Source organism: Episyrphus balteatus, chromosome 2, assembly GCF_945859705.1.
Source record: "Episyrphus balteatus chromosome 2, idEpiBalt1.1, whole genome shotgun sequence".
Taxonomy (NCBI): Eukaryota; Metazoa; Arthropoda; class Insecta; order Diptera; family Syrphidae; genus Episyrphus; species Episyrphus balteatus.
In genome coordinates, this window is record NC_079135.1 from 92,757,362 (window position 1) to 92,773,994 (window position 16,633).

At 31.2% G+C, this 16,633-nt stretch overlaps 1 protein-coding gene across 4 annotated transcripts in view; it reads left to right on the forward strand.

The window, feature by feature from the left end:
- The first annotated feature begins 301 nt into the window (after positions 1-301).
- LOC129912437 (E3 ubiquitin-protein ligase Ubr3) overlaps positions 302-16,633 on the forward strand; it is a 59,275-nt gene continuing 42,943 nt past the window's right edge. For all 4 annotated transcript variants that reach the window (XM_055990656.1, XM_055990658.1, XM_055990657.1 and 1 more), the window contains exon 1: positions 302-1,353. In XM_055990656.1, coding sequence (XP_055846631.1) covers positions 975-1,353 — 379 coding nt within the window. In that variant the 5' untranslated portion in view covers positions 302-974. The remainder of the gene's footprint in view (positions 1,354-16,633) is intronic.

Below are 16,633 nucleotides of genomic sequence, written 5' to 3' on the forward strand. Positions count from 1 at the left end.
TCTCACAAAGTGAACAACCCAAAACTCAATTAAATAAAATATTTTCCATAATAAATTCCCAGTTATTGTGAAATTCTACAAGTTAATGCGAAACAAAATAATCGTTTGCGAGGTCAATTGAATACAAAAAAAAAATTTGGCATACAAATTTTTCTCATTTTGCATTGAACAAGCAAAAACGAAAAAAAAAAAAATAAGTTCGTTTGAAAAGGACAAACATATATATCCAACCATCAACGAATGAAGATGACAGATATATAAATTTCTAAATACGTGTTTTCCTTTTTTAACTCCTCCGTCACCGTGTCCAATTCACAATCATCATCAGTTCATCTCACTTCTTCCCAAGAGAAACGAAATTGTGCTACAGTCAAAGCTACAGCTAGTCTGTCGTCATTTTTCACCATCGTTGGTTGTCTTGTCGGTTCGGTGTTATTTCGTTTTTATTCAACACTTTTTTTTTTTTATTCTTCTCTCGTAGCTCTCGTTGTTGTTGTTAAAACTTAATTAATTTTTTTAATAAATAAAAAAATTATTTTCAACAACAAATTTATAATAATGTGAATCCCAGTGCTGTGACCAAGAAGTCAAAAAGTGCATAGGAATTTCTTACAAAAAAAAAGAAACAGCAGCACAAGAAAAAGAAGCAAGCAAAAAAACGACGAAGAAATGTGTTGCCAGTGTTACCATCAATTTCTCACCACAATTATCTGTCAAAACGAAGAAGAAAAGTCAGAAAATATAAATAAAATTTGTTATTTTGTTAAATAATTATTTTTTGTGAAAATTGTAGTAAATTAATAAAATTAAAGAAAAACAAGTGTTTTATTTTGTTAAGGTAATCAAACAGATCGCAGTTTACACCTGCAACTGTTTATTAGAAAGAGAGGAACGCGTGAACCTCTGGAAAATACAAGAAAATCGAAAAAGATCAATTTTTTCCGTGAATTTGTAAGAAAAAAAAAAATTAAATAATGGAATCTAATGATTCAACAAATGAAGGAGGAGGTGGATCAGGAAATCAAGAAGACAATTCAATGGCAAGATCAATGCCATCATCATCCGCATCCTCCTCTTTTTCAACAATTGCTGCAACACCTGTTCCGAGTACAAGTCGTGGCGAATCGGACAGAATTGCAAACATGATTCGTTCGGCTTCGCTTTATAAGCGTCAACACGAAATCGGAGCACTGGTCAATGTGGAATGTTGTCGCAACGGACCTACGCCCGATTTGGATGCTATTATGTATCATTTGTTTAGTCCAAAGGAACCAATTGATAATACAGATAAAATGGATTGGATACGTTGGTTGATAGCCGGTGGTAGAACGCTGGAGGAATTTGTTAAATTTGGTGAGTAATCTTGTGGAACTATGTTCATATTCATAGATATACTTTTGTTTTTAATCGATGTTTTTTTTTATTGTTGTTGTTTTTGTTTGATGAATTTTTGTTATGAAATCATTTTTTTCTGTTTTGTGTGTGGTTTTTTTTTTAGATTTGGGTAAACCACAGACAACAAACACAAGTTCAAAGTTAAAAACCTTTCAGTCTTTGTTGTCATGTTGGGATTGGAAAGGGAATTTGTAGGTGGCATTTCTATTAAATTGAAAGACTGGAGATATGGCATTTGAGTTTGAGGGAATACGAAAAAATTGGGGAGGATAGAGGAGTTATTTTCTTATTTATACAAAAGGTTGTGTGTCCTTGAAGCGATTTTTTTTAATTGCTAAGGTCACCACCAGTGGCCAAGCCTTCAAGATCATGTTATTATTTAACTAATTTCATCATAATGTACATACATGATTACCAGAAACTTATTCGTAAATTTTATAGATTTAGAGGCAGCACAGATGCTCGAGCCCCCTCAAAATTCTGAAACAGCTGTTTGTGTTTGTTTGAGTAAGAGCCTTAGCTGACGTTGAGGGTTGGGGTAATTTTTTTTTGGGATTTTAGTCCAATTCCGAATCCTTCAGATTATTTTTTTTTAGTATTTTGACCGTTAAATTTTGCAAAATTTCTTATGCAATCTCAAAACGTCGTGTTTGATCGTCTTAAGTACATATATTTACTTTTTTTTTTAAATATTATTTTTCTCAAAGATATTGGAAATAGAAATTTTAAATATCTCAAAATCATTATGCAAATTCCAGTTTGCGTTTCTGATTTTGATTAAAAAAGCAATATATTACAAAAAAAAATCATAGGTATATGTACATAGTAGGTATATTTTGGATTAAACATGAAAAAGAATTTCATTCAAAGTTAGCTTTTGAGACTTTCACGTTCTGCATTTTACTTTTTGCGTATTCACTTGCCGAAAGTGAAATTAGGTGTTCTGCATTTTTTCACTCGTTTAGATTTTTTTCTGATCGAATTCAATTCACTATGTTTCTGTAATTTAGGGCCTTTTTCAATGAATCTGCAATTGAAAAAGCAGCAGTTAAACAATATAGTGATATTTCATTTCTCGTGAAATTGTAAAGTAAATTGAATTCACTTTCGGTCGAATTGCGGAACATGGGCGTATATATCGAAAATAGTGATGAGTATAGCTCAGGCACTTTCAGTACCGCAGCACAGCGATTCCCTCTCGATCAAAGATGAATAAAAAATAACAGAAACATTTTTCGTACATTAAGGTACCCTCTAAAAAAAATTTTGAAAAATAATCCAGCTCCCTCCAAATTATTTTCTGAATGCGCCACTGGTCACCACTTTCAGTTAAATGGAAACTGGGTCCCAAATTTTATTAATCTTGAACATTTGCACTATTTAGACTATAACAAGTATTTCTCAACTATTGATTTTTGAGGTTAATGTATGTATGTAGTTGATGTAGTTAGCTTTAAAACAGACCCTAGGAGCACAAGATGACGAAATAAAAAAATTTAAAAACTAAGTATTTATTAAAAAAAAAATTAAGGTCGTGCTTTTAAAATCGTTTTTTCAACAAAGTCTGCCTGTTTTTTCCTTAATGCTTGGTACGTAGATCGAGCTAAATTTAAGCCGAGATAAAATTCCCATACAAGTTATAGTTAATTTGTATGGAATCCATTTTAGCTCGCCTAAAAATTTTCGATAATTTGTATGGGAGCTAAAATTTAGCTCGAACTGCGTACCAGGCTTAAATATCTAATATTTTTATTGTAATTATAACAGTTGTTTGGTTTTATTTATTCCCTGGCACATACATTATGTAAGAAAGGTTGTAACGTTAGCAAATAAAAAGTGTGCGTTTTGGATTTGCTTCATATTGAAAAAAAAACGCTGTGTTTTCGTTTTCAAAATAAATAATTATGAAAGTAAATAAAACTTTCCAAATCTTGAAATAGCAGTTTAATCTACCTATCGATTAACTATGCAGGGCAAAACAACTCCTCGTTGCTACTTTTTGAAAAGTCGGTTTTGTGTTTAAAAAGGAAACAAAAAATTTGTTGAGTTTTGCAAAAACGCTCCGCAATTATCCTCCAACTTTTCAACAAAATTTCTCATGAATACTAATTTAAGCAATAAAATTACACGCTTTTATATTATGGACTGAATCCTTCCTTTCTTAAAAAAAAAACTAAAGGCGATTTTTTTTACGCTCTGAGTGGACCACCGAGCAGAGCCCGAGTTCATCAAGGTCGCTCTGAGCAGAGTATGCTCAGTGCTCTCCGATTTAAAAAAAAAACCTGAGCACGGAACTGTCACACAAAGAAAAAAGTTGACAAGCTGAAAAAAATTGTCAAAAGAAAGTGCCCAAAAAATATGGAGAATAAAACCCAGCACCAATACAAATGAAGCATATATGGCTAAAAAAGGCTATGACGATTTTTAATTTCAAACTATAGTGTTTCTCAGGAAAAACAGATTTACTTGGGATGTAGCATCGAAAAAATGCTCTAAGCTAAGATTGTTTTTTAAATGATGCTGTAAGCTTGCTTTTGGTCAAAATACACATTATATTCAAAGGACCCATCGTAAAATAATTGGTTTAAAATGTGAAATTCCTGCAGACCCAAGTGGAGGTAATTCAAAAATAATATGAATTTCCAATGAAGTTTTTTAAAACATAGACGACACCTAGAAAAAATTGTTGCCACAAAATAGATCTTCTTCGGCTTAAAACAAATTGTCTGGCTTTTTAAAGTTTTTTATGGGTCTGCACTCTGCATTATGCATTTTTTTATTCAGAAGGCAACAATTAAACCATCTTAGACAAACCTTTTTCGTTTTGTGGTACAAAAATCAATGATGGGGTAACGTTTTTTTTTTATGTATAATCCTTATTTAAGAAGCTGCATTTTTGATGCACTTCAGTTACCCCATCAAATCCAAATTTCACCTTTGTCTAAACTGGAGAAAGCACTCTTCTGCAAACTCACAGGCTGGCCTAACATTTGCCATTGCTTGCATTTGTATACAAAATACTTAACGTAATTAAGGATCATGAAAAATTAAAGGCTATTGTCTCACATGTTAGTTACATTACATTACATGTTATATAAGGCTTATAGTCCAAAAAAAAAGTGCAACGCCTGAGATGGCTAGGTCACGTGGAGCGCATGGATAACAATGGTCCGACCCGGAAAGTTTTCGACTCCAACCCAGAGGGACGGCGCAGTAGAGCAATAATACCTCGTTTGAGGTGGCGCAACCAAGTGGAAGGGGACCTCAATCAACTTAGCGTGCGAAACTGGAAGCAGCGAGCTAAGTATAGAGCTGGTTGGCGAAACTTATTGGTTGAGGCCCAAATCCACACCGGATTGTAGCTGCCTTACGGCGCTGAATCGGTCGTGTTCTACTGAGAGATGGTTATTTTTTTAGCATGTAGGCTTTTTCGGATCTTTGCACTTCAAAGTCGATCAGCTTTCTTACTTCTGATGACATACGAAGTATTTTCATCTCAGCTGCCGTTAAAATACTTTCATAATTTCTGTGCATTATCCACGATCGAAGACCGTATGCGAAACACTCTTCTTTCTTTGAGCAACTATATTTAAAATGCTGCGCTTTTATTCGTGTTTAATCGTAGTTATTGAATAGAGTCCGCATTCGGAGAAGAAATTTCTACCAGCTCACGGTACAGAGCCTCCGTATTATTTGCATTCTTCTTGCAGTTTCTGTATTCTCTGGTGCATTTCATATGTACATATGTATGAGTTCTTTAAAAATTCTAACAACTTCCGATGATCAATTTTGTCAGGGTTAAAATACTGAGTTCATAAATGAGTAATAAATTTTTTCCTCTTGAATGATTGTTCCGGAATCCTAATTTAATTAATTTTGAATGTTGTTGGACAATCCTCCAGCTAAGATAGTTAAGACCCTGTTTATATTAGACCTTTATCCTATATCAGACCTTTATATTTTTCAGCTTTTATTTACTATTGATAAGTAATATTCATATATTCTGCCCTGATTCTTAAAAGAATATTTGACTCCAGGGGAGAATGAGGTAATGAAGTAAGGCATATTGTTCTTGGTTATTTCTTACGGTGGTCATACCAAAGAGTTTTCCTGTGAAGGAATCCGATGATGACATCAACAATTGGCGTTGTCATTGAAGAAACCGTGTTACTCATGCGATTCTTTCATAGAAAACCTCTGTGATATGATAGTTGTACGACTATCGACCCGACTTCCTTTTCCGAAGTTTCTATGAAGTTGACCAAAACAATTATCTTGAGTAAAACATGTACTACTTTAAGAATTAATCTCGGCCAATCTTACATTTCTGGATGCAAACATTATGTAATTGATAAGAGTCTACCCTGAACTATTTCTGACTTAAATCATCTCTATCTAATTTGGGATTACAACATTATTCCCAGAACTTAACCTTTGAATCCCTACATACTAAAGTTTCTCGGGAAAAATATTAAAATAGCTGTGGGTAAGAAAGTTTTTGAAGTTAACTATTTATTAGACATGTACCAAAGAAGGTACATTCAAAAACACCATCAATAACAACGACGAAGGCTTATCCATCATATCTACCCAATTGTTTTTCTTCTGCCAGATATGTATAAACAAAATAAATTTTACCAAATGTGTTATTGTCAGTAAAAGAGGAAGTCTATGTAACTTTATCGACAAAAACAAACCCTCTTTTGAACTTCTGTCCGAAAAAATTCTCAAACAACAAATCTCTTGTTACAAGAAAAAAAAAAATTATTAAACTTGTTTGGTTCTGATAGATACCTGCGACGAAGACCGTGGTCGCCGTCACTAACAGAGGTCGTTTCAGTTGCCAAAAAAAATTGTAAATTGCACGTGTTTTGATACCCATACGCATTTTACAAAAGAGGAACAACCTATACATACGAGTATGGAGCTCAAAAGATGTAAAAACCTGTGTGCCCATCATCATCATCAGAGAACTAACAACAACAACAACAATAACAAGAAAAAATGAATTCATAACAAAAATAAGGAAAGAGAAAAGATTTCAACCTTCTTTATACACGTACCTACATTGTATAGGAAACCTGCTGTTGGCTTTAAACAAACAGGGTTGCCTGCATTTTTTTTAAGTAGCTTACTATAGGATTTATAGTTATGGTAACCTGATCTAAAAAAAAAGATAATGCAATTTCTATCGAAATTTGTCAAAAAAACGCTTAAAAAACAGATTGTTGAGTTACTTTTCTGTTGGTGTTCCTTAGGCATCGCCCTTGTTCGAATTAAATTTTGAAAGGAAAAGTTATGAGATTTTAAATCATCTTAATAATAAAAAGAACAAGTCAATGAACGACCAGCACTACTAGTAGGATGGCTAAGCGTTAACAAAAAAAAATTCCAATTCTGAACTTTGTTTTACAAGAGTTTTTCATACAGTGACTAGCAAAGGTGGTCAAATGTTTTAGGTACATTTAAAAAAATAAATATAAATTTCGAAAGTAATGAATTGCTTTTTGGCGATGCTGTTCAACCCCAACCTAAAAAAATTCCTGAGACCAGAGATCGTTGATATAAAAAGTAGAAGAAAATCCTTTTACGCTATCCAGAGACTTGAAAAAACGATATTCCATTTGAACTGAGAACGAAAAAAAAGGTTGTTTTGCTACACAATTGCCTACAGACTAAAATATGTATTTCCTAGCGACCCGACTGTTATGTCGGCTGCCTGTGCGCACACTAGGAGCCCAAACCGACTAAACTATCGGCCGATAGAAAATTTGTAGTGTGCGGGAGCACTAAAAAAATCAAAAAAATCAATGTCCCGTTTTCGAAAATTTGATATTTCAAAAAAATTTTCAAAATTTTTTTTTTAAATCCAAAAATTATTTTTTTCAAAATTTTATTTATGATTTTATATTAAAATTATATAAAAAAAAATTTTGAAATTGAATGAGTAGTTTGGCAGAAAGCAGATTTGAAAAAAAAACCGTTCTATAGCAAATACCGTTAATAAATGATTTTCGAAAAAAAATTGTTCCATGACAAGAAAGACCTTCGTTGGAGCTGTTTTCGAGAAAATTAAACTTTTCAGAAAAAATCCGGTGTTTTTTGTTTGTGGTATTAAAAGAAAAAATCTGTCCCACACTCCACATTCAAGACAGTAAAAAATTGTGGGAAAAAAGAGCTTGACATGTAGGATGTAGCAGATAAGCTTTTTGTCTGCAACGAATCTCACTGAAAAATGGAAGCTTAAATAAATTCGTTAAATTCGTTAAAATTCGCTGCTTTTTTTTACCAATCGGTATGAATTTGAGAAAATCCGTTTAGCCGTTTAGCCTGTGGAAATAGACGTAGAGACCGACGGACGGCATGACGAAACCCACTTTTTTAGATACGTCCATAATCGTAATGTTGGTTTTGATAAAATTTTTTTTGACACAATATTTGACAGTTTTAAGGCTTTTTTTGGGTCTTCATCTTATCAAAAGATTATAACAGAGTCAATGAGTGCATTCAATTTTTTAACTGATGATTTTAAGGCAAGCAAAAACTGCCTGAAAAAGGGTTTGCAATGAAATTGGTTATTTTCTTCCAACATTTCTAATATCCAAGTCATGATATCAAATGGGATCACAACTATCTAGAATCTAAACATTGTTTTTTTTTTTTTTATTTGAATAACTCTAATAATATTTAACGATTGGCAACCCTTCTTTTGTAATACAGAGGCTGGTTTTGGTTCCTCATGGTTTTCTTCATCTTTGACATGGTTAATGGCAGAATTTTCATTTATATGTGTGCTGGAGTGGAGAGTTCTCTAGAGCATTGAACCTTCTGGTAGCTGATTTTCTTTACTCGATTTCTTCTTTTCTTGTTTTTTCTTATCCATATTTGAGTTGAGATTGAGATAGCACCCGAGTATTCTTTTTTTTTTGGGGTCTTCCCATACATAACCAATACACCTTGCTTTAGAAAAATCTCTTTCTCTGTTCCTCTGCACCCGGATTGTATCTGTATTTTATTCTTTATCGTTGTGCCATTCTTGTTTTATCAGTTTACCTATCTGTCCATCCATCATCCAACTAACCAACCATCCGTTCCGTCGTCGTCGTCGTCTACCTGCTGATTGTTTCAAATTTTTTCTAAGCCTTCTTTCGCATGTTGGTATATGCCTATAGTTGGCATAGAACCAACAGAAACCACCTCTCCTCTCCTTTTAATGTTTTGACGAGAAGCGAACAAGAGGGAAGGTGGATTTTCTTTAGTTTCTCTAGTTTCTATGGTTTTTGCGCTTAGATTTTCCAGAAAACTGCAATTGAATTGCCCCGAGTGTTAAGCCTAGGTATGCCATAGAGCCGTGTAAGAGGCAGAGTCGGAGGCAAAGAAGAAGAATCAGGCATACCTATTGATTTCCTTTTGACGACAGTAAGTAGGGTAGTAGTTGATTGTATGTTTTTTTTTAACATTTAAATGGGACCTGTCATTGTCAGTATATTTGAGCTGTTGATGACCTCTTATCCATGTACTTGTATTCCGGTCCGACATGGACAGCTGCTTCTGGGTGATGGTGCTGCTGCTGTTGGTGCTGCTGCTCTGGGAAAGATTAAAAATATATATGAGTGTTTTTGTGAACAGCTGACTTGTGTATGCTTGGGAGTCAAACAATGGGCCATGGTATGAAGAAGTTTTGTATTTGTAATTGTGTTGTCCATTAAAATTCGTAGAGACTTTGGAAGAAAAAGTCAAGGTCATTGATTTTGGCAAACGTTAGTTTAATATAAGGAGGAAAATACCAACGTTTAGAATAGGTATACATACCTACATATATAAATTGGAGAAACAATTTTAAATGCTTGCACAAAAAATTTCAGATAGTTTAGCAGAGTAATTTCTTAAATTTGGCTAAAAGTAAATATTCCGAGAGGTATTACATTTTTGTCAGTCGCAAAGCCATTTTTTAAATTTTGATGTGATTGATTAAATTTTGCTACGATAAGATAAGAGATACAATGAAAAGGGAAAACTAGAAAGATACAACAGTATTCAAAGAAAGATCAATATCTGGAAAATAAATCCTTTGAGAATTTTTGTTTCCCTCAGAAATTCGATAATTTTCCAATACATTGCAATTCAATACTTGTAATGAAAGGAGAAACACGAAGAAAAAATCTTTTATCCGTATTCGAGATAATCGTTCAAAGTGTTAAATTTCATTTTATTTTATTCTGAAATGACGACTTTATTGAATTTTTTTTATATGCAATGCCATCTTTTAAAGAACAATTGGATTTGTGATTCTATAAACGACGTCAGTTAAGAGTGTCTCACTTTGTCGGTAAGAATTAAGAATCTTATAACAAAATATTGTTAGTTAACATAAAAAGAAAAATAGACAACGGAACTTTGGCTTCTTTAATTTGTATTGTTCTAATCCTTAATATTTTCTGCCATCGATGATTTTCTTTGGGGATGCAAATATTTTAATAATCTGTTTTTTTCAACCAAATTTGTATCTTGAGAGAAAATTAAGAAATAAAAAAAAGCAACTTTTTCTTTTAAAATTTATAGGCATTTTTGAATTTCATGTCATGTTATTTTCGTGAAGAGGTGGTAAATTTGCAAAAAAAATCGGAATCTACAAAGTTTATTTTAAGATAAAAAAGATAAATCAATTTGGTACAGTATCTTATTTGCTACCAAAACGAAAAAAAATTCTTTGTTCAGTTATGAGGCATAAAACAGATTAACGAAGAAATAAGCAAAGAGGTGTCAAAGAAAAATAAAACAGAAAAAAATGTGAAATTAAATGGAAAAGTAAACTAAACAGAAGGCATTTATAAGGGGAGTTTTATGAAAACTTCTTGTTAAACTTAAATCTCAAGTAATATAACTTGTTATGCCGGTAGTTCTTCAACAGAATTTACAGTAAACAGACATTATTAAAAAGCTGCTATTTAAACATCTTCTTGTTTGATTGAAACCAATAAAAACAATATTTATTCAATTTTATTGCAATTGACAAATTTCTTAAACATTTCTTAGAGAAATCATTTTGCAAAGCAATAATATAAAAATTATTGAATTAAGTAAAAATGCAACTGTGAAAAAAACGCATCATTGCAAAGACACTGATTCGTTTTGCAACCAGATGATGGATGAGACTGGTCACTACTCGTCTATCTATTGGAGAGAGAGAATTTGTGGTTTGTTCATTGCCAAGACGAGTCATACCTACACTGGTTTTTTTTTTTTGAACAAACTTAATCGCTGCACCAACAAAACATGAAATATGCGCGAGGCCATGAGTGTTTAACGAGTGAAACTTTGTACGTTATGTAGGTTGATTGACCGCAGTAGCATTTCTTTTTATAATCAAGAATCTCTTGTCAGTTTTGATTCAACAGATGTTAATAGTCGGGGTTAGAAGAGTTACATTTTTAAAATTGTGATATTTATTTACACGTTAAAAAATTATATTAAGGGCATAAGTTCTCTTATTCCAGATACAAATCTTAAATTGCAAAAAAATTAATTTAAGTTATCGTCAATGACCTAATACAACAACAAAAAATGCATCAATTTTCACCAAAAAATACTGAACCATAGGAGGAAATTATACCTCTTGGACTATATTAAAAAGAGAAAAAAAAAATAATTTTCTGTGGTATTCAAAAGAAGGAACATTATGCATTATGGCAAATTAATTTTTAAAGATAACGTTAATTTGGTAACTTTGTATGTACCTACTTTTTTAAGTTTTAAAAATTACATAGTAAAAAAAAACTAATTCCACTGGTCTTCAATAAAAATATCTTGTTTGAAATTAGTTTTGTGTGCTAATTCCGAATCCTAGGTTTTTGAAATACTTGAATATTAAAGAGTCAAAAATTCGCTTTTTGGACTTTTACTCTTTAACTGGTATTTTTTTTTTTGCAAATTACGTATAAAATCTGGAAAAGCTCAATTTTCATTGTCTAAAATAATATTTTGGTTAATTTTATTTTTTTTCTTAAGGAAAAAAAAAACAAAATGCTACGGAAACATATCGTCGGTTCAAAGGAAAAACTCACTAACTGCTATTGAAATCCTATGTAGTTAGTGAGTTTTTTCTTTGGACCGACGATATATGTAGTTCTAGACCAAATAAAGTAGGTACGCACTAATCGTATTTGCAAATTTATGCCATTCTCGCTTCCTAAGTCATAAATTATTCTTATGAAGTGACAAAAAAGTCTATTACTATCCTTTATACGTTCTGTCAAAATAATGTAAAAAAAGCTTAAAACGAGAAAGAAAATAGTTAAAGTTCTTAACAAATTGCAATAGGCTGGACAAAAAAAGAGTTCGCACTACAACATTTACAAATTTATTTCACTTCAATTCTCATTTAACGTAGCTTAAAAGTTACCCATAACTCTAATTAAAGCTTCAGATGTCAATACAGAAAAGTTAGTAAAAAAGCAGGCATTTTGTGGAACGAAATATAGGAAGGTCGGATTTTTTCAAATCTGAAAGAAGAGTTTTAGAAAAGCTTTAATCCTGGGTTTTCGAGACCCCACCCCCTAACGTAATCCTCTATTTTGGAAAATGCGAATTGATCTTTACTACCCAAAACTATTGGTTTGACCGAAAAAGTTATTTAATCAAAGTTGTGGGCAATAAAAATATATTTTTCTGTGCATACACCGTTTTTCTGCAAGGACAATAATTTTGAGGTTATAACATTTTATTTTATTTTGTCGTTTTTTTTTTTAAGTTTTTCTTCGTCCCTATAATAGTTACAAAATTTTGTCATATCATCAAGATTGTAGAACATCCAATTTCCAATAATTTGGTATACCTTTGAAGATTATTCGAATTGTCAAACCAAAGCTATGGAATTTAAAAAAGCAATCCAGCTCAATATGCGGTTAAACTATATGAATATGGGTTTTAGTTGCTTCAGTTAAGGGGGTGTGGTTCCTTATGTAAGGACGCGACAAAGTTTTTTTTTTTGGTAAATTTGATAGAAGCCTTCGAGTGGCAATTGTTTAGCAAAAAGCCAAATAAAAAATTTCATATGGTAGTGCTTATTATTTTTGTTTGCACAATTTTTTAAAGTCGGCGAGCACCAATACAAATTGATTATAGGAAAATTTATAGCTAATAGTATAAAAAACTCTTTGGTGAAGGTAATAATAATATAGGAAATTCATTTTAGAGGTCGTTGTTTTGTTTTTGTTTTTCCTACGCCATCTTTCTACGGTTTCGGTTTTAAGTTCGTATTAACATTTTCGAGGAATGGTAGTACCTACTTACTTGACTGTCAAGTTAGTACTGCCAAGGGTTATTAAAAAAAAAACAAGTACAACAATTTTTTCTTCTTTCACGACAAGTTTACGACAGTTAATTCCATATTTTTGAAATTCGAAACTGTTAATGCTAACTAAACGGACAAAAAACATATCGTCCCGTTTCTGCTTGAACCTCGTAAGTACATTTTTGTTTAAGATTTTTTTTTCTGTTAAAATTTGCTCTAGAACTTAAAAAAAGAATAGATACAAAGGTTTTAGTTTAGAAACAACTCAATCAATATGTCATAAACATAACTTGATTTCCTTTTGTTCAATTCATAATTTTAATTTTTAGAAAAATGTATATTTCTTTTAAGAACAGAACAAAATCTGCTATGTAGATACGTGGTTCACGCAGAAACGGGACGATATGTAGTGATACACTGATGAAACTTTAAGTGGGACAAAGGATTCATATTTTTGGTGAAAGGGTGTTTTTTTTTAAGAGCTGAATTATGCGTCAGAAAGGTGTCATAACAGCTGACATTAATTCTGTTTATTTTTTAAACGTAGTAATAAAAGTTTCGTTTGGAACTAAAGATCTAAAGAGCTTACAACATTTTCTTGTTTGAAAGGGTGTTTTTTTAACAAGACATAAAACTCAGAATTAGTACCATTAAAACTTTGATAAAAATGATACCCCAATGGAAATTGATAAACATGTTCCATTTACAACAGAAACCAAGCATCTAAGCAGTTAACAATAATATTTTAGGTTAACATGGTATTTTTTTTTTTTTTCTTAAAAATATTGTTGTTTCCATGAGAATTACGAATAAAATAAGTCTATACATTTTTTTTTTGTGTGAAAGGGTGTTTTTTTTTAGGTGTAGAAGAAGTGTTACGTCAAAATAATGGTATCCTATGTAAATTCTGCAATTTGAGATTGGGAGCAAGAATCTAAAGTCTTTATAAGAATATCATGGTTAAAATGGTGTTTTTTTTTTTTTTTTGAAAAAACAAAAAAAAAATATTGATGGGCCACTATAGTGAAATTTTATTCTGAGGTATTTTTGTTTTCTTCACCCAAAAAAAATCCTTACAACCAAAAATCCATTTTATTTTCAAAACATACGATTTTTTAAATAAAATAAAAAATAATTGAAAATAAACATTTCGTACAAACATTTTGTCTATATAATTTCACATCTATCCATTGCCTATTTGTTAGGTAGTATATTTTTCTAATAGTTTCAAGTCACCCTGCACCACGCAGACACAAGTAGTGTTGTAATCCCCAATGCTTCAAACAAAATTATTAAATAAAAACCAATGCAGGCAGTGACAAAATATAAATAACCTCTCACAAGGGCACTTACCTTTGTAAAAATAATTTGTCTGTAAATTATTGCTAAATGACAGTAGACCATAAAAATATTCCGTAAAACAAAATGAAAGATTACACAAAAACACACACAAACACAAACAAACACAGAGTTTGTGCAGTAGGTACATATGTCCTTAAGTCTGAGCTATATGGCTATAACGTTGGAACAAAAAAAAAAAAACCCAACGTGCTAATTCTCTATCAACCATACAGACCATAAACATTCACTTAATTGTTGTAAACTATTATTTATCTTTTGGTCTCGCACACAGTGGTTACTTGTGGTAAGGTAAGGTGCAGCGTTATAGAAAACGTCACGCGATTTTAGCTGCAAGCCAAGTTGCACTACACAATTCCCTATTATACCTATGTAATGCTCTTATTTTGAAGTGTTTTCTTATGCACTTATCGTCAAACAATATGTACGAGTAGGTACATGAAGTGCACATTGTACAGACCTTAACAAAGCGTGCTCTCAAAACAATAATTATCAGTTTTCAAGAATAACAATTCTTAAGAAGAAAAAAAAAGCAAGCAAAAAACAAATAAATTTTATACACAACATCAAGGTCTAAATTAAAAATAAAAACTCAAAATGTTTACATAAAATTGCAGAGACTATTGAACTTTTGACTGCGTTGTATGCGGGTTTATTTGCTCATCGATGAGACTATATTTGACTTCAGTTATTTTATCCTCAAATTCGTGGACCAAGCTTTGTTAAAATTTCTTGTTGTGGCTTTTGATACGATAAAATAAATAAAACCAAATACCAAGCTCAAAATAAATTCAAGTACAATTCAAGTACCTACAATTTTTGTAAAACTTATTTTAAACTTGAAGTCAATAATAAAAATTGTATTTTACTTGTCATTAAACTAATTTTGGAATAAAACTTGTATATAAATTTGCCAATAATTTGGCTATATAGACCAGTGCCGATGCCTTCAAAAACATTAAAAAGTACAAAAAAATCATAGTAGGATGAAACCCATTGGAAAAGGAGGGGAATATGATAAGAATGAAAGGAAAAATAAATTACGGGCGAGCCGAGTTCGGGAAGTGGGTGGGTTGAGTTTTTAGTGGTAAAAAATGGTATATCTCGATTTCCGGCAAAACTACAAATCCTATAGAAAAAAGTTGTATGGCAAAGTTGTAGGTAATAAAAAGATCTACAACTTTTGTATCAACAATTTTTTCACATAACCTCAAAATTTATGTGAAAAATTCAAAAAACCGAGTTTTTGGTTTTTTATTTTTATCTTTTTCAAAAACAAAAATTTTTCTACGAAATTTGGTGAAAACTTACCTTATTATGTCCCAAATACACTGTAATTTATTTGATTTAAAATATTAATTTGTTCACCTTATTTTGACTTAATACCAAAAAAACACCCTAATTTTCAATCGAAAATTCACGTGTCAAAATATCAGCTTTTTTCAAAAAGTCGGTGGGCATTTCGTTCGTTATAATGTCTATTTTCTGATGGTGTAAAAAAAATTGTACATTAGTATACTATAGAACATGTTCTAGTAAAATTCAAAAAATGAAAAAAGCTTGAATTCGAAAAAAATTTTTTATCATTGTTTACAATTTTGGCCTATTTATTCAAATTTACACTTTAATTACTCAAAAAACGTAAGATTAATCAATGTTACATGAAATCTTACGTTTTTTGAGTAATTAAAGTGTAAATTTGAATAAATAGGCCAAAATTGTAAACAATGATAAAAAATTTTTTTCGAATTCAAGCTTTTTTCATTTTTTGAATTTTACTAGAACATGTTCTATAGTATACTAATGTACAATTTTTTTTACACCATCAGAAAATAGACATTTTAACGAACGAAATGCCCACCGACTTTTTGAAAAAAGCTGATATTTTGACACGTGAATTTTCGATTGAAAATTAGGGTGTTTTTTTGGTATTAAGTCAAAATAAGGTGAACAAATTAATATTTTAAATCAAATAAATTACAGTGTATTTGGGACATAATAAGGTAAGTTTTCACCAAATTTCGTAGAAAAATTTTTGTTTTTGAAAAAGATAAAAATAAAAAACCAAAAACTCGGTTTTTTGAATTTTTCACATAAATTTTGAGGTTATGTGAAAAAATTGTTGATAAAAAAGTTGTAGATCTTTTTATTATCTACAACTTTGCCATACAACTTTTTTCTATAGGATTTGTAGTTTTGCTGGAAATCGAGATATACCATTTTTTACCATTAAAAACTCAACCCACCCACTTCCCGAACTCGGCTCGCCCGTAATTTATTTTTCCTTTAATTTTCATCATATTCACCTCCTTTTCCAATGGGTTTCATTCTACTATGATTTTTTTTGGTTTCAAAAATTATCGACCCTGGTCTAATAACCGTTTTCGAAAAAAATAATTTTTAATTCCAAAAAAGTTATCTTTAAAAACTTGTGCAAACAAACTTGCTTCAAATCGTTGCCAAGAAACTCAACTTAATTTACTAAATAACAAATTGAAAATTTATTAAAAACGGTTTTTCCCATTTTGAATGCAATAGGTATTTTAAAAAAATGTGGTAGAACATTTCGTATTTCAGATTGTAACT